Here is an 18,927-nt window from a genome sequence, read left to right as displayed (position 1 = left end):
TCTTTCATGTGTTACATTACTTTATAGAGCTTCTTGCAAGGTCTCCTAATGAAGGATCCTCGTCAGCGTCTATCCTGGCCAGAGCTACTCTATCATCCTTTCATTGCTGGACGGGTGACAGGTAAGTATGGCACTTTTCTTTCTACCATCTCCCCTCAATCTTGCTTAAGTGTCTGCTTTAATGTATGCAGTCCATCAAAATCTGGTTACTGACCTGGATCCTTCTTTGCAGTGATCAATGACACAACAGAACAGGCTGTTGCAAACCCTTTCACTAGCAAATTGAGCCCTGAATTACAGGCTCTCAAAGACCAACAGGCACATTTCCTGGCCCCTCATAGTGGTCAGTCAAAGATTTTGAAGAAGGCACGTCAGAAGATGGCCCAGGAGGCTCAGAAAAAGGTGAAATGTACAGCATATAATCCTTGGGAAGGCTCCTTTTGAGTCTCAGTTCACAACAGTAAGATAACATGTGATTTTTTTTTCTCCTACTACAGGTGAGAGAGAAATCCAAGCCTCCTTTGAAAGGAGAAATAGCCAAGGAAGGCCAGGGACTTCCATGGGAAACCTGCCCAGTTCAGGCAGATCCCAGAGAAAGGCATCAGGTGTCTTCTGGTTCTGGAGAACAGAGGCCTTGTGTTCTACAAAATCAAGGAGCAGAATGGGAGCAAGCAGAGCCACCTCCTACGCCTCGGTGAGAATTAGATATTGGAGTTAAGGAAAGAACAGCTCTCTGCTGCGCAGTCTCACTTCAATCTTCATCTTTATTCTTCATGGATAGGGAGAACAGAATTACACATGATTACGACCGGGAATTCTCAGAGGGGAAGCCAAGAAATGGCAGACCAGAAGCACAAGACAGCCTCAACACTGTAGATCTGGAACCTGAGGTAAGTATATGTCTATATACCTCAGCACTTTGCAGAATCAGAGACATTTTTTTCTGGACTTCCAGGGCATTGCAGACACATTCTTTTTCTGTAGGAGCTGGATAGTGATGAGGAATGGCAGCACCTCATTGATGCCACAGATCCTGTAAATGTACAGCTGTGTGCCCCACTGAGTCTTCTGGGAGACCCTGATTTTATGCAGCGCATCCGTATCCGAATCCAGGATTCTGGTCAGCAGGTGAGATATACAAAATGTCAAAGAACACTAGAGATGTTTTAGGAACTAGTTCTTCAGAAATGAAACTGCATGCACTTTAAGAGAAAAGAGATGAGGACTTAAGTGGAAATACACTTCCGTGGTCAGACCCCTTTGGCAGTTTTGGCCATTTAGCTATTACTCCTAGGAATTGGTGAGGCATGAAATTGAAGGATGAAGTAAATCTTTAAGAGTTGAAGAAAGTCAGAGTCAAGAAAGTCTGAGTTCTTGTAGGGACTGAGGGAATCTAAAGGCTAAGCTGGCACATGCTATTGATTCTGGGGGGGAATGGCTGCAGGTATATTGAGTGAACTTAGTAATGGTTGTGCATATTATTGAAGACCGTATGACTAGAATGAACAAACTGTATAATGTCACACTTTAGGGGCTGGTAGTTTGCTAAATGTGTCTGTTTTTAATATGTTTTTATAGGTCTTGGAAGGAATGCTTGAGGGTGCTTCCCATCTTCGTCCTGTCCTTCGTGTCATTTGCAACTTGTTAAATACACGATGTAATTCAGAACTGCTATACACCTTCTGCAGGGACATAAACCTATCCCATTTTGTGATCCATCTAGTGAGGGACATCTTGGAGAGCTCCCGTATCAAGCAGGTATGAAAGAGGTATTATTTCAACAATCAGCTCAATTCCAGAAAAGTGATCTGAGTGGGTGGCAGGCAAATTTTGCTGCATGTATTTGTTTAGGTTTTTTTTTATATGAGCATAATTTAAAGTGACATTTTTATGTTTGATTCAAAAGACAAAAATCATATTTATTGTGTTTAATCTACCCAAAGTTGATAGCAGTATTGGAGTATTTGAAATGCAGAATTTGGTGGGAAGAACAGCAGGGAACTAGAGAGAATAGTACTATAGCTAGCCTCATCAGTTGACTTCTGGAAGGTTTCATTTTGCTCGAGTTTTCCATAGCCAATGTCTTGCATTTAAAGTGCACATGAGTAATCAAGAAAGCCAGCAGATTTGATTTAAGTTCAAACTGATATTTTGATACTAAGGTATCACATTTGCCTGAATCTTATCTCGGTGCTGCAAGTCATGCAAGATAATTTTGTCGACACAGATCTTTCTTTTCTTTTCTTTCTTTCTTTCTTTCTTTCTTTCTTTCTTTCTTTTTTTCTTTCTTTGTTTCTTTGTTTCCTTTTCTCCTTCCTTCCTGCTTTTTTGCATTAGTAGTCTGCATCTTTCACAAAATTTGGCAGTATATATGTAGAATTCACTGAGATATTCCTTGATCTTTTGGAGACCCCTACACAATTTTCAAAATATGCACTCTTTTCTCTGTCCTACAGCAGCCATGGCATATTACACTGCTAATAGATCTAATTGCAGTGATGTCAGCCTTCTTTGCCAGTGATTTCAACCAGGAGAAAGATAAAGAAAAGCAAAGGTAAGAAGCTTGCAGGATAGAGAGAATAAGAAGGCAAAATAAGTTGTAATACTATTTTCAGCAGAATAGGGGCAGGCAAAATTGAATCCCAAAATGAATGGGTATGGCTGAATAACCGGTGGTTCTATTCTCCTGCTATATCTTTTTTTTTCCTTGAAAGCAGGGCATGGCAAATAATGTCTCCAAAAAGAAGCCCTTATGCTGCAACAATTGAACTGGGTAGAAGATGGAGAAAACTGAATTGCTGTCGTGAGGTTTATTAGTATGTTTCAGAGTTTAGCTCTTATGTCTTGAATCATAAACACAAATGGTTTTCCAGTTTGCAGGAATTTTACACGTGTGCTAGTCATTTCCTAACTCTGCTGCCCACACTACTGAATCAGCCAACAGATCAAGAAAGCAGGCTGCGAGAACAAAGCCTCGTGGTAAGTATCCATGCCTTATCTGATTTTTTTTTAATTTATCCAGCTGTATTCTGTTGCTGGCACTTTCATTCTCCTCCTCATTCAGCTTCATCATCTGTTGCTCCAATCCATATGTAAGCTGACACACTCATCCCTCAAGGCTCTCCTCAGCTAAGGAATATGGCTTCATCATGTAATTAGAAGCCATTATAGAATTATTGAATTCTGTGTATAGGACAGCTTTTTTTTTTAGGTAAGAAAACCTTTACTTTAAATTTGATTTTAAAAGTCCTGCAGAATCAGATATGTTTGATCCAGCAGTTGGTACCAAGGCAGAAAAATAATTGATGGCCCTCTTGTACTTCTTCTCAGTTTTTGACATTCAGTAGCATAATGTGCCTGGACATGGAGTTTCTAAATATCTTCCATGATTAAAAGCCTTCACAAACTTACCCATATGGATTTATTTGTAAAAATCATACCAAATTGTAAAACTTAAGAAAAGGATTTGAAAGCTTGATGTTTTCAAGTCTCGGTTTTTCAGCATATTTTCCAACATGTGGTATATTGAATCTAAGTCATGCAATATTATTTCCTTAATGTAGGTAATCAGGGAAATGGTCTTAGAGAAGGAATCCAGAGGTCACGAGGAAAACCCCAGTTGTATAACACACATGTGTTAAATCCAGAGCAGCAGGAGAGCATTACAAAGAAAGTCAAAGTAGCCCCCACCCAATCCCTGACTCCCTGAGGTATAAGAGGGAGGGAAGGGAAAACATGGTAGACTTGCAATAACCTATTATTATAGCCTAGCTAAATAATCTTACTGAAGTGTAGTCATCATATGAAATCTGTTTACAGATCTGGTCTACCTTTGGGGGTGAGGGGGGGGGGGGAGACAGTTCAGATTACCTCACAAATGTCTTACTATTCCATTAAGAAAGATCTGGAGGAGGAGCCAATGTCGTGACGAGACAACGTGCGATCTCAAAGCTCTGAGATCGCCGTCGATACTTTTGTCGCTGGGTGGTCCAAACGGACCTAAACCATCCCGCAGAGACGGTGAACAGGAAGAAAACGTCTTGCTGATCTCAGGGACCTCGCAAAGTTCCTGATCGATCCAAGAGACGTTCTTCAAGCTGGCGACAAAAAATCCAGCCATTAGGCTGATGAAGTTGAGGCGGTTCCAAAACAGAAGGATACGGAAAGAGAAAGTGTTTCCAGCTGGTGAGGAATTTTTACCATTTTAAAAGAGACTGCCTATAAAAAACTTAAAATTAATTTAAATTGGAGAACAGAAGAAATAAGCGGCGGAATTAAATTTGGATTGTGGGTTATCTTACTTTTTAAATGCTATCTTCATGGATGGAATTTATGCAGGCCTTTTAAAACAAATGGATTAAGTTTTCTTCTATTTTTTTTGCTTTTATTATACTTTGTAACCTATGGACTAAAATTCTCCTCTTTCATTACTGTGGGTGTTCTTCTAATCATTCAAGAATCAGACTTTTTTTAAAACTTGAAATACAAAAAAGAAACAAAGAAAATTGCAACAATAACACTGCTACTCAGAGGCTGAAGGTTTGTGTATTGGAAATGAAACACTCTTACTTTTCTCACTGATTATCTTGGCTTGGCACTCCAAGGTCTCACTGCTTGTTTATAGAGAGTGATAAGAAGAAAAGCATACAGATGTCCCTTTGAAGTATATCTTTAACCAGAGAAAGGTGAAAAGAAAATGTTATTGTGAATCTATGCTTAATCTTGTTAAAACCTTCCAAGCTAGAGCAGCAGTGTTGTTAGCTGGAGATAATGGCACAATTTCAACAGCAGAAAGAAATTTTAAGTCTGCAAAAGATATTCTCAGAAATACAGAAATTATCAAACACATAAGAGGATAGAGAAGAAGTTGGAAGACTTAGAGCATCTAACAGTAAAATATGATGAAGACGTTGGAGATGTTTATCAAGTGGAAAAAATGGTGGTTAAAATCCTAAAAATCGAAGAGGAAAATGAATATAAAGAGATTAAAATTGCTGATATTTATGGTGATTGGTTTGTCTCTGAAAATGGAAAGAGTGGAATACTGAAAGAGGAATTAAATGGAGGGGAAATCTACCCCAGATGGCAAGATATAGAAGAAGAAAAAACAAAAGAATTTATGGATTTAAAGAGAGAAATTTTATTAGCAATATCATTGATAACGCTACCAACAATCAAAAATAAGCTGATTAAGGAAAACAGAAGAAGGGCATCGAAATTACATGAGAGATTTTATAAGCAAGGAGTTGCTAAGAGGAGTCCATACAAAGTTGATTAAGGAGATGATTAGAGGACTGACACCACAAATGGCAGAAGATATGAGGCTGTTTTGCTACTGGAAAGATACAGGTTGATAGATGGAAGAGCATAATTTAAAACTAGTTAAACTTAGTGAAATTTAGTGACAATAGATATAGTTAAATAAATAATTGATAATGACAGTAATGTATACAATGTGTGGTGTTATGATAAGTAATAATTGGATATGAATATTGAATGGTACCCATGAAAGGAAGGTTAGAAATCCTTTTGGATTATATAGAAAAGTTAATAAAAAAGAACCAAGTTAGATACAGTTAAGTCATGATTATTAGGGGGGAAATGTTATGATGCAGGATATAGTTAAATAAAGGAGGGATAATGATAACAACGTATATACAGGTATGGGTACAACGTAAGGAAACTGGATGTAAATTGTAAACTGTGATTTGGAAAGGAGGGTTAGAAAACTTCGTTATTAAATATTATGGATGTTTAGCTAGAATAGGACATAAGGATTCAGTGTTGTTGGAGGATTTTAGAAACAGTAAATGAAATGCCAGTATATGGTTATGTATTAAATTTTGGTATATTTTATGATGGACGTTTAAACAATTATAGTCAAATGAAAATGGAGGTATGATGATGGTAACGTGTGTAAATATCTGAGTTAAAATACTTGAGTTAATATGAATTATGTTTGTTGACTGTGGAAGAGATGCATGAAAGCCTTTTTGTAACCAACCGATACACTTTCTACAGTATGTAAAGAAGGATGTGTTGTGTTTGTTTTGAAAAAAATAAATAAATAAACATTATTAAAAAAAAGAAAGATCTCAGAAACAGCTGTTGATTTGTTTTCTCTGCTAGCCCAGGAGTTCTTAATCTATCTAGTGACGTGGCCCTCTAAAATCATTGATTGTTTGGAAACACTGCATTCCCCCCCCCCTCACCCCCTGGGAATGATACTGATGGTGGCAGAAACAGCCAAGAAGTGTCCCATTTTTAACAGCACCTACCCAAAGTGCTGCATTTAATGCTGTGATTTCTTGCTAGCTTTGAAAAGTGATGGTACCTTTCCTCCCTTTCAGCTGGGTATCTTCATAACATGGGACCCTTCTCTCCTAGTTTTCCAAGAAATTAGCGCTCTGCGGGTCCTGCATTTCCCCCTCCCCCCCCACCTTCCACCATTCAACCCATTTGGCCACCAAGCAATCTGTCACCGTTGCTAATGGAGCCAGGGAGATCACATTTATCTTACTTCACCAGCTCAGCTTCACTGTGTTGGTCTAGGGTGTTATTCCTTCTACCCACCTTTAAACCTGCCCCATCAGCATTGTAATATTTGCCCTTTTTCCCTTCCTTTAGTGTTTCACCCATTTATGTGAGAGCATGGATCGCACCTGTCCATCAGTCTCCAACACCTTCTACACCAGCTTGCTTGAAGAGCATCAAGCCCTGCTGGATGCATTCTACCTGGGTGCAAGCTTTGAGCACTCAGCTCAAGAAGGTAATGGATACAATGGCAAAGAGACTAGCCTCCTCGTATTTTGAGGAGGCTACAAACTTGCCATTATATTTCTCCATCAGAACTTTCTCTTATTCTTAATTGATGGCTGCTTACAAGCACAATGTTTCTCTTGTATTCTCACATAATTCTTACAATTTTTCTCCTCTGTGCTCTGATCCAATTAGAGAACACATAGCAAATGTGATACTGATGTTCCACATAGTGCAATCAAATTTGTTTGCATTGCTATTTACAAGGAATAGAAATGAATATTAAATTTATAAGCCACTCAGGCTCACTTATGTGAGATGGGTATCTATGTAGATTAAGCAAATAAAATATGTTCTCATTGTGAGGTATCTAGTCTTACGCTTTATCTTGTTGCCCTGAATTTCACTGAAAATGTCCCCATAAAGCCTGATTCTCCTCAACAATGACAGTTGTAGGTTTAAACATCTTATCTTTTAAAACTTCATTCCATGTCTTAACATAATTATTTTGAAACAACATACAATTTTTATTTATCAAATAAACCCCCATATATTTTACATTTTTCTAATATTGAATACTGTTTTGTTCATTGGTTCTATTTGATCTTGTATTTTCATATTTTGTTGGTTTCTTTGTCTTCAGTTTATTAATCTTGCTAGCTAATGCACCAAGTTCTTTTAATTTTCTCATTGTTGGTGGTCAGACCGAAAACCAAGAAAGATTCATGGTGATTCGTCCAAGCAGATTTCTTTATTGTTCCATACATATAGACAGGATCTTTCCAAACTGAAGGACTCTACTATCTACATCAAACATATATTGTGAGAACTATTAGAGAGGGGCTGTCTTCACCCTCTTTCACACCAACTATTTGAATTAAGATGCCTTTTATTCCTCCAGAATGCATCTCCTCCCTCTTGTGAAACTGGCCCACAACATTCTATCACACAGGTGTCAAACTCTCAATGTCATGTTGCCGTCACGTGACATTTGGCAACATTTTCCCCATTTGCGCAGCTGGGGCAGGCGTGGCCTGGATATGGCACATCTGGCCCATGGGCCACCAGTGTGACACCCTCTTCTATCACATCATTCAAAGCCAGTGATGGGTTCCAGATCCCATTGCAACCAGTACGGTGCAACGGGGCCCGACATCCCCCACATGCACGCGCGCAGCAGTGCGCGCACACGCGCAGCACGTGCATGCGTCCTTACCTCCACAACGCCTCCATGACACTCCAGCTGCTCGGGGGAGTGTCGCACAGTCGCCGTACGCTCCATGCGCATGTGTGGAAGCGCAGAAGAGCTCAAATACAGGTAAGGAGTTTGGGTGGGCCCTCTGGAGCACCATACCGGAACGGTACCCAGTGCTCCTGGCAGGCACCGGTACACTCGTACCAGGGCGTACCGCCTGCAACTCACCACTGTTCAAAGCCCTTTAAAACATCTTCCAATACCAACACAAATTGTCTACAAAAGCTCTCAACTTTTAAGCCTCTTTTTTAATTTGTACACCTAATATCCTCTCATCTTGCCTTATATCTCTATTCAAAATTTCAAGAGCCAAGATAAACAAAGAAAGGGATAATAGGCAGCTTTGTTTTGTTCCTTTTGGCATTGTTAAATCTCCATTTGTGCTTTTTGTGAGGTATAAATTGATTTTACCCTTTTTATAAAATTATCTTCAAAGATCTTATCTTCTAAAACTTCACATAAACAGGCCAATTAAATGATCAAAGCCTTTCTCTTCATCTAAAAAAATAGCACAGCTTGTTTTTCATTATGCTGTTCCAAGTATTCTATAATGTCTAATACCGTTCCAATATTATATTTTAATGATCTTTTTAAGTAAAGGTCCAGATTGGTCTTCATAAATAATTTCTTCCATTATGATTTTCAATTTGTCTGCTGAAAACATTGTAAATAACTTATAATTGCTGTTCAATAATATTTGTTGCTGGAGTTAAAATCTCATCCTTCATATATTAAATGCTATATTTGCCTTTTTCCAAGTTTCCTCCCTATAGTATAAAATTCATAATATTTTGGATGGTTTGTAAAAGTTTATATTCAAAGCATTTGTACTAAGAACCTGATGACCCATCTGGTCCTGCTACTTTCCCTGGTTTAATATTTGGTACATTTTGTTTTTTAAATAATCATCCTTTCATTCCAAGGCAATATCAGGTCCTTCATACAAGTTAGAGTAACATTGATTTTTAAAAAGTTGTTTTTTTCTGTAGCCACATTGTCCATTGATATAGTATCTCCCTCTTGGCATTTCAAAATCCTTTTCTTAATTTACACACTAGTCATTTCATTGGTTTATTTTCAAATTCAAATTAAACTTCTACAGTAACAAATATCTGTGTGAACAGTAAGAGAAAAGGAAATCAAGGTGAACTATACCAAGCCAAAGAATTCCGAATTTGCAGGAATCATTTTGTGGATTGCTAGAGAATGAGTTTTCTTCATGCACGTGAGGCCTAGCAGCATATCGGTACTAGTTGTCTTGCCTCGCTCTTCCATTGTTCTAAACACCAAAGCAGGTGATTATAAAAAGTGTTTATTCCGTATACAGGTAATCTTTCTACTGTATTCTTATTCCTTACCAGCAGTATTTCCAAAATCAGCTGAGGCAGCACATGAGTGGCATCAATGCTTGGCAGCTGCTTTTACAGAAGCTCTGGCTGCATCCTGTGGCATCCCAGCAGGGCACCCCACACATCAAAAGGCCAAAACGCAGGTGTGGTTTGACTTTGCATGTATATTTACCAGCCATTAGCAATGTGGTCTATTAAAGCAGCAGAGGTTGGTAATGTCATTGGCATCAACTTTAGTGGAAGTGCTGCTTCCTGGCCCTGTGGATCATATTGATATTGGTGGAGAGAAAACTTATTGCTTACAATGCATTGCTTGGCAGCACTGCAATGGTACGTGGCATTAATAATATCGAGAGCCAGTTTGGTCTAGTGCAGTGTTTCTCAAACTTGGCGACTTTAAGTCCTGTGGACTTCAACTCCCAGAATCCCCCAGCCAGCATAGCTGGTCTAGTGGTATTAGACTAGAATCTAGGAGTCCCAGAATTCTAGTCTCACCTCAGGCACAAAGCCAACTGGGTGACTTTCCTCCTGAGTGTAACTTTCTCTCGGCCCTAGGAACGACTAGTGTGGAGAGCTATTATTTTATTTTTATTTTTTGTTTTAAATATATATGTGGTGTTTTTATATTTTTGTAAGCCTCCTTGAGTCGCCACGTGCAAGTAGGAGGCAATATAAATTGTGTAAATCAATAAATGATATAAATAAGGAGGCAATGGCAAATCACTTCTGGAAAAAGGTTGCCAGTGAAACTGCAGGGATGCAATGGAAGAAAAAAAAATTAATACCACTAATAGTAATGGTACTAGTAGTCAAACCAGGCTTACTGAATTAGATCTTTGCTATATCTCTGATCTGAGCTTGTGATGTCTGGAGAGGGACTAATATTTAATCATGTTGTTTTTGAGGTGAAAACAAGTTAAAGCAGCCATAAAATCCTCCAGAACAGGACTCAGCCTCTAAGTCCAGTTGTCTAATATTGCTGCTGCTTTTATTTTCTTCCTTTTAGCTAGTCAATTGACCAAGGGTTTCTGTTGTGGCTTTCATGCAGATTTCCCAGCAAACAGCTGAAAAGCTCACCAAGAAGGATGACCGACTGCTTCCGTGTCTTCTCTCAACCACTGCATGTCCTACTTCTTCCATGAGTGGGCTAAAGGTAACCCTTTTGAGACATTTTGATGTTATTTGCAACTCATTGTGATGTGTATGCCTTTTCAACTGGGGAAAGGAGGGATTAGATTTCAGCAGTCCCGTGTTGTTTTGCCTTTCCATCGCTTAGGTCCTGTATGCCTGCTGCCATGTCAATCAGGCTCTGTGCCATCGCATAGCAACTCCAGAATTCCTGAGTTTCCTAATCTGCCACCTGCAGGGCAAGGTATTCATTTTCATCTCATTCTTCAATTAGAAGGAGAGCTGCCTGTTTACAAATACAGATTCAAAGACTGTTCTGTTTTGTACATGAGGAGAAAAAGCAAGTAACTGCCTTCTGTCCTGTTAGGGTATCAGTCCATAGTGCTTAGCATTGCCAACTCTGACTGGCAATGGTTGGTTTTTTTCCAGGAGCCTTTCCCATTGCCTCTTTCCATCCGTTAACTGGCAAAACTAAACTTTCCGTGTTTTGAGAGTTCCTAAACTGACAACCAGAAACAGTCTGGATGAGAAAGTGATGAGGTAAAAAGGATAGGCAATAGGAGATGACAGGGAAGAAGAATTGAGGCAGCCATGAAATAGTACAGAAGGAATACTAAATGGGCTTCATGTTGACTAGATCTTAGAAAGGGGAGACTTGGAGGTAGAGTGTTTCAAAACTAAGGTCTGTGTCTTTAAAAGGTCTTGCTGCCTGAAGTTGCACGAGTCCAGGCTGTTGAAGCCTCATTGAGGCTCATCTCCCTGATGTTGCTCCAGTGCCAGATCCTACCACCACAGTAAGTACCAGAGCAAAGCTTTTAAAAACGAAACAATGAAAGTTAACAGCAAAATGCCCCAAATTTGGCAACTCGATTTCATGTCTCCTGTTTGCAGTCTTAAATCTCTCCTGCAAAAAGGCCAACAGGTAAGATGGAAAAATTTTAGTCATATTATGGAATATCTGTAACTCACCAAAAAGTGGGGAGGCTGATTTGTAGCTCTGGCCTTTCAGAGGTTTCCAAGCCAAGTTAGGAAGGGAGTGGGGGCTAGCAGAGGTTTTTCTTAGTGTTGAATCACAGCAAAAAAATGAACAATTCTTATTTCCACAAGGCATGATCTGTAAATCCTTAAATTCTTCATTTGCCTTGCTATAAGGGAATATTCTTTCATCACAAGACCATTTACAACAATGAGAAATGTTTGCCATACAGTGTAAATTTATTAGCAAACATCCTCTCTAAATATTTGCTAAAATTACTCCAAATTCATTTGTAACTGTTCAAAAGAGGGCATCCCTCAGCAGTGAGATCTGCAGAGGGCCTCCTTTTTTTAAAGAATTCAATGTGAATTTTGCTGGGAAGATGTTAAAGGTTTTAAAGCAGGGAGGGACTACGTATTTCAATCCCATATCCATTGTATGTGAGGGAATATTGCTGAAATCAATAGGTTTTATTTCTCTGACTTACAGACCTTTGAGAGTTTTTATAACTCTGCAGGGCAAGTGCAAACTTTGGGAATTTAGAATACGTTTTTCTTTCTACCTGAAGTGGCTTCTGATAGCTTTCAGAGGAGAACATTGTGCCACTCATTCTTCCTTCAATAAAAGTTTCACTTGAGGACTTTTTAAAAAATGACATATAAAAGAAAAATCTCTTCTTGGGCAATCAAATACAAGTAATTATTGCGTATAGTGAAATGTGAGTGGGTGTAATGAACTTCTTTTAAACAAAGAGCAAAAGCGGAGGCAGAGGATAAATACAGCACTTTTCTCCAAAAGTGACAATTGAGTTCAAATGAAAGTTGGCACTTCTGAGAATTGAAAATATCACACCTCCTATGAATTTCCAGATTTGACTGTCAGGCTTGGAAGTATTTGATTTGTGATGACTATGCTGGTCTGGCATGGAGCATATCTTAAATTTAATCCAAGCTCATCCTCTACCCTAGGAACTACAGGTTTGGGAAATCACTTTGACCTTTGAAGTTTCTTTAATGGAACTTCCTTAAATAAGGATTTTCTGGAGTCACTTTGCTGAAGCAGCAGTGATTTTGCTATCATTTCATAGCACCGGAACACAGTGGATTATTTTTTGTCCTTTGCACATAGCCTTGTAAATTGTCTTCGTCTAGAAGTCACATATTTTGGATTGATCAATTACCAACACTTGTATAGACTGTACTTCACCAATTCTAGATGATTTACAATATATAGACTAAAAACAGCCCGAAACTGAAACATTACAATCAATGTAATAGTTTTCATTTAAAAGTTGCTGCCTATCCGCTTTCCCCAAAAATAAGACCTCTCCGGATAATGATCCCAACTGGGCTTTTGAACGCATGTGCTAAAATAAGCCCTCCCCCCAAAATAAGCCCTTCCCGAAAATATTGCAACACAGCAGCAGCCATGAGGTGACCACACTTGCCCATCTCCTGCACCTCAAAAATAATAAGACAACCCTGAAAATAAGGCCAAGTGCTTATTCAGGGGTCAAAAGAAAATGAGACCCTGTCTTATTTGTGGGGAAACACGGTAGTAAAAAGTTTCCTGATTGAATTCACTGTAGAAGGTAAAAGTCTTCATTAATTAAGAAAGTGAGGAGGCAACCTGACTTCTGGAGATATATAATTTCAGGAAGAGAAACTGCTACGAGAATGGTATTCTATGGATTCCAGCCATTCTGATCTCTCATGGGGTAGACATCCATAGCACCTTTTCCAGTGGATAAATGATGGTGAAATGTCTAAGATGACTCCCCACAGGGTGACAGGTCATTCACCAATACCCAACCACAATTATTCAAAAAAGTGTATCTGGCTCTGTGGAGGCAGCAGGAGAACGGCATTTTAGCCTTTCCAGAGACAGATTCTTCTAAAACTTAATCAAGAAAATATATCTTCAAGTGACGCTCAACTGATGATTTCATGGTTATGTAAGCTCTAAAGTGATTTGCCAATGTTTTATTCCTTGTACTCTCCTATTTTCTTAATCACTGAGCAAGTGCTTCATCAAGAACATTAGGGTTTTTATAAGATTTGTTCTTTTCTTTTAATGATATACATATATATATATATACATATTTGTGTTGGTTCAGGTCTGACATTGTGTTAAAAGAGACCATGGAGCTTTTCAACCACAGAGCAACTGCCTCTATTCTAGTGAGTATTCCTCCCAGTTGAAACTGAAAAGAATTTAGAATTTCCTATTTAAATTCACCCACCACACAGACACAATTCACTTGTTAATTCATTTCTGTTATAGATATTTACCGGTAATTAAAAGAGAATCCCAAATGCATTGCATTGTAGATGTTAGTTCTTCAGTAAAAGCAGGATGAAAATCAAACAGTTCTTCTTCCACACCTTGTTGGTGACATTACAACATTTTTTATATTGTGAAAAACACCACTCCTCCTCTTGCACAGCAAGTATATTCCACTGGCCTCTCCAAAATAGATGCTCTAATTAAATACTCTATGGAGAAAAAGAGAGAGAGAGAAGGAGGGAGGGAGGGAGACGCACACACATACATGTGAGTGCATGTATATGTATGTGTTCTTGGGTAAGCAATATACTGTATATATCACACAAACAGACAGACACACACACACACACAGTACTTATTTCTATTTGATAGGGAAAAAATTTAAAATGGTTGGTAGTTTATCATTTTAGGGCCAGTGTATCTCCACTTTAGGAGAAAAAAGAACAATTATGTAGTTCCATATCCATTTTTTGTCAGAGGACCTTCTGACTGTTCTTACTCAAGATATAAAAATAATTGTGGGAGACTTCTGGATGGACTGACACATGTCTGAAATTGCTGAGAGAAGGATAGAATTGTGATGAGCCAATCCAGGGTGAAGGGAATAATATATAACTTGGGAGGAGGGGAATGGTAATAATTATGTTTGTAATTGTTGCAAAGGAGATTGGAAGTCACTTTTTTCTTCTTCTTTTTCTGCCTTTTACTTGACTTTAAACTTTTAAAAATATTTCTCACTTTTCTGTTACAGGTAGTCCTTGACTTACGACCACAATTGAGCCCAAAATTTTTGTTGCTAAGTGAGACATCTGTTAAATGAGTTTTGCTCCATTTTACGACCTTGTTGAGTGAATCTCTGCTGTCGTTAAGTTAATAACGCAGTTGTTAAGGGAAACTAGCTTCCCCACAGACTTTGCTTTTCAGAAGGTTGCAAAGGGGAATCACATGACCCCAGGGCATTGCGACTGTCATAAATATGAGTCAGTTGCCAAGCGTCGGAATTTTGATCACATAACCATGGGGATCCTACATAAGTCATAAGTGTAAAAAAATGGCCATAAGTCACTTTTTTCAGTGCCGTGGTAACTTCGAACGGTCACTAGATGAACTGTTGTAAGTCGAGGAATACCTTTACCTTCCCATATTTTTTTCTTTATGTTTCTATAGTTTTTTAATCTGGTATAAAATTCCTTTTCGGGACAAATGATCTATGTGGGTCTCTTTTGTCATGCAGAGTGCTGCGGGATTGTTACTGGCCTACCTGATCCAGCATGGGGCCTCTGTGAAACTGAACCCAGAGCAAGCCTTGACAAATATAGCTACTGCACTCGCAGAACCTGCAGAGGTAACTGTCCAACTATATAGAGTTTGGGACTCATGAAAGACAGTCGCCTCTGGTTGTAAATGAATTGACACCCGTATAGAGTAGGGTGAAGCCTGTGTTCCTCCAGATATAGTTGAATCGTAATTCTTTGCCATCCTCACTATTGGGTGGACCTTCTGAGGTTTCTCATCTGGCAACATCTTGAATTGACTGCTCCTGCCATGCGACACAGTGGCCAGTGTGTGGTTTAGATATTCTGTGTCAGTCTGTTACACACCTTTCTCCTATCTTTCAGCTGTACCTACCTTCTCCCATGGGAGCTGGCTTCTATGATGGGCTCTTGTTTTTGCTGTTGCATCTATTAAGCCAGGTATGGGTTTCCTTCTCTGTTCCACCAAGGAGATGCTCTGAATGGTTAAGTGCGTAGAAGTTATCCAAGAAGTAAGAGAGCTTGGTGCCAAATGGTAATAAGTGAGAATTGACCTACATTATTTCTTTGCTGTGCTGTACCCAGTTCCACTGTAAGTGTAGGAGTAGAAAAAAGGCTCCACTTAAATATTGCCCTTTTTTTTTACAAAAATATCCTTGGATTGGGAGCAACATGAGCCAGCAGTGTGCAGCAGCTGCCAAAAAAGCCAACACAGTCCTAGGCTGCATCAACAGAGGGATAGAATCAAGATCACGTGAAGTGTTAATACCACTTTATAATGCCTTGGTAAGGCCACACATTGCATTCAGTTCTGGTCGCCACAATGTAAAAAAGATGTGGAGACTCTAGAAAGAGTGGAGAGAAGAGCAACAAAGATGATTAGGGGACTGGAGACTAAAACATATGAAGAACGGTTGCAGGAACTGGGTATGTTTAGCTTAAGAGAAAGAAGGACTATGGGAGACATGATAGCATTGTTCCAATATCTCAGGGGTTGCCACAAAGAAGAGGGAGTCAAACTATTCTCCAGGGTGCCTGAGGGTAGAACAAGAAGCAATGGGTGGAAACTAATCAAGGAGAGAAGCAACTTAGAACTGAGGACAAATTTCCTGACAGTTAGAACAATTAATCAGTGGAACAGCTTGCCTCCAGAAGTTGTGAATGCCCCATCACTGGAAGTCTTTAAGAAGACGTTGGAGAGCCATCTGTCTGAAACGGTATAGGGTTTCCTGCCTAGGCAGGGGGTTGGACTAGAAGACCTCCAAGGTCCCTTCCAACTCTGCTATTGTATTGTATTGTAACATCAGAAGACTGAGAGGAAACAGAAAAGACTCTAGAAATGGAAAACACAGTTTGCTGTATGATTACACCAATATGTGTGGTATATTTGATAAAGGCGTGTCAGATTTAAGAGGGAACATCTGTGCTCAGCTGGTGGAAGATAGGACCTCCTGCCTTCAGCCTGATGGTTTGAGTCTGGATTCTCTTGGACTAGGGAGATGCAGCAACCGTGAGAGAATTTGTGGCCTCAGAGCTCTGGAGCATTGTATGGCATCGCTTTGCTATGGTGCTCCACTTGACCACTTGGAAGCCAGTGATGGAAGGTGAGACCCCGAGAGCTGGACAGCAGCCACCAGTACCTGATTGGAACCTACTGTCACCACAAGGTGAGTTAAGGGGCCCGGCATTATAAAGTCAAGTTTGATCTCTTGGGAATCATTTCCTTCTGTCTACATATTAGAAGATAAAATGTGGGACTCTAGTCTATAAGGCTGAGGAGAGGCAGTATAACGTCAGGATGTCCTTGCTCTCTTTCTGGATGTTAAATGTGGACATGGGTGCTGCCTTAAGTGAAAAAGGACAGGAAAACATTGAGTGAATGCATCAGGGATGTTTTCTCTCTCTTGCTGTAGGGACCTTGCTCTTCCTCAGCTTAATCCTCTTCGTCTTTACCCAAGAGCCTTACCAGTGCCTTTTCCAGCTGGCCCAACCCAGTAGTGTTATGATGGCAATTCTGAACAAGCTACTTGAACCTGGGTTCTTGCAACATTTGGCCCAAATGTGAGTAATCAACAATCCAAAGTTTACCTAAAGAACAGACAAAATAGACACAGCAGAGAGTTACGCTCGATGGCCTAAATGCTGTTTTCCAATTCTGCAAACACAACCTTAAGATGCAACAAAACATTTTGGGAAGAAATGGCATTGTGAAGCAACATACTTTTCATTCACCCAAACACTACTAACATCACACAAAACAATCATACCTGCACCTAATGTTGGCCTCATTCTTCAGCACTGCTTTTCAAGAAGGATCTGCCAAGGGGGGCAAATATGGAACGATCTGAGCACCCCACTCCCAGATGTTTTCCTAATGTGATCACTTTTGAGAATATTCTAAGTATATGCAGCATAATTTGTTTTCCCATGAGGTCTCACACTAAAGATTCTAAGTTACTGGACTAAAAAAAATAATGAATTCTTAAATGCCTTTACCCATTCCAAACTTTCAGCACCTGTACTCATATTCTAATTAATATTCCCCGTGTCCCTTATTATTATATTATCCCAACAGCAGCAAATATGGAACCATCTGAGCACCACACTTCCAGATCCTAAAAATTACAATTTAAATAATAGATGCAGAAACCAAGAATTTGAGATAATGTAGTTTGACATAATGTTTTGTTTGTTCTCAATGAAACATGTACAGGATTTCAGTCTCCTCTAAGTTCATCTTCAGAGGATACTTGGCAATGGACTTTTGGTGTGGTAATCCCCCAATTTTGGAATATCTTCTCAGCAAAGGTAGCATCTTTAGTCCCCCTTGCGACTAGGTTGCAAGATTTAGGAAAACAAAATGAGACATTATCCTCTTTATTTCATTTTTTGGATGCGGGGAAAGGCATTTATATTCTTCTGTGGTATTTAATATTTCTGCAGCGATATTTTAAACTTCTTATTGCTGCTTGTACTCTTACCAGGGCATTACTTATTATTCTATGTTTTGTTCAGGTTTTGAATGTGTTTACATCAAACGTTGGATTTGCATTGTAAGACACTTGGAGACCTTTTGAACAGGAAGCCCTATAAATAATAAATAAATAATACACTTTCCCCTTGAAAGGCATCCCCTAAAATTGAACAGTGACAAGCCAGGGAGAAGTCGATGGAACTTGGGAAGTTGCCGCCTCCTAAATCAGACCATTGTTCCCTCAGATGCTGTCTGCTGCACCAAATGGCTGGTGCCTTTCCCATTCCTGAATGAAAACGCCAGGCCCAGAAGCAGCCCTTCCCTTTTGCATGGAAAGCTCTACTGCTGCACTGCGGCCCTTCCTTAACTGCAGTTACTGCTTTACTGTTAACCTTTTGCATAAACATTTCACTTGCCTTAACATTTTCTGAAGCCACTGATGCTTGTGACTGCAGGTGATATACTAAATCTGGTGGAATTTGATCGACATAATGCCTGATTTGCTGCTCTCTTTCTCCTTATTCCCCAGGCAGGTGCAGGACAGTGATCCCAAACTGGTGCCCACTGTTGTGCTCCAAGTCTGTCGGCTATTCTGTTTCCCGTTTGCTCTGGATGTAGACTCAGAAACTTTAGAATATATCATAGCAAGCCTGAGGGACTCTCAAATCCCCGCCCATTTACTCCAGGTAAAATCTGTTCCAGCATTGAGGGACTTGCAAGGGAGTAGGGGATGTCAGGGGGAATAGCCTTGTAGTTCCCTATCTCTGCCCTGACTGCTCTTTTTCCTGTGTTTCATCCTGCTCCCTGGCGCTTGCGAAGAGGCCTAGATAACCATTAGAGAAGTTGTACTTTTGGTGTAAGAGAGAAATTCCAACCTTTGGAAAACATAGATGGATTCTGATTTCGTCATGTTGTTCTTCATAAGAATATCCATCCATTCCTTCCTC

General features: G+C 39.5%; 1 protein-coding gene across 5 annotated transcripts in view; it reads left to right on the top strand.

The window, feature by feature from the left end:
* The window catches only part of STK36 (serine/threonine kinase 36), a 28,219-nt gene that overhangs the window by 5,843 nt on the left and 3,449 nt on the right, over positions 1-18,927 (top strand). For 4 of the 5 annotated variants that reach the window (XM_081933976.1, XM_081933974.1, XM_081933975.1 and 1 more), the window contains exons 8-26: positions 28-121; positions 233-402; positions 498-694; positions 782-890; positions 985-1,128; positions 1,579-1,758; positions 2,457-2,554; positions 2,874-2,979; positions 6,628-6,769; positions 9,376-9,506; positions 10,412-10,516; positions 10,640-10,735; positions 11,191-11,285; positions 13,584-13,647; positions 14,988-15,098; positions 15,373-15,447; positions 16,502-16,673; positions 16,920-17,067; positions 18,510-18,666. In XM_081933976.1, coding sequence (XP_081790102.1) covers positions 28-121; positions 233-402; positions 498-694; positions 782-890; positions 985-1,128; positions 1,579-1,758; positions 2,457-2,554; positions 2,874-2,979; positions 6,628-6,769; positions 9,376-9,506; positions 10,412-10,516; positions 10,640-10,735; positions 11,191-11,285; positions 13,584-13,647; positions 14,988-15,098; positions 15,373-15,447; positions 16,502-16,673; positions 16,920-17,067; positions 18,510-18,666 — 2,394 coding nt within the window. The remainder of the gene's footprint in view (positions 1-27; positions 122-232; positions 403-497; positions 695-781; positions 891-984; positions 1,129-1,578; positions 1,759-2,456; positions 2,555-2,873; positions 2,980-6,627; positions 6,770-9,375; positions 9,507-10,411; positions 10,517-10,639; positions 10,736-11,190; positions 11,286-13,583; positions 13,648-14,987; positions 15,099-15,372; positions 15,448-16,501; positions 16,674-16,919; positions 17,068-18,509; positions 18,667-18,927) is intronic. The other variant, XM_081933978.1, reaches the window with a different exon arrangement.

This window comes from Natrix helvetica (assembly GCF_964273705.1).
Source record: "Natrix helvetica genome assembly, chromosome: 1".
Lineage (NCBI taxonomy): Eukaryota > Metazoa > Chordata > Lepidosauria > Squamata > Natricidae > Natrix > Natrix helvetica.
This window is presented reverse-complemented; position numbering and strand designations above follow the sequence as displayed.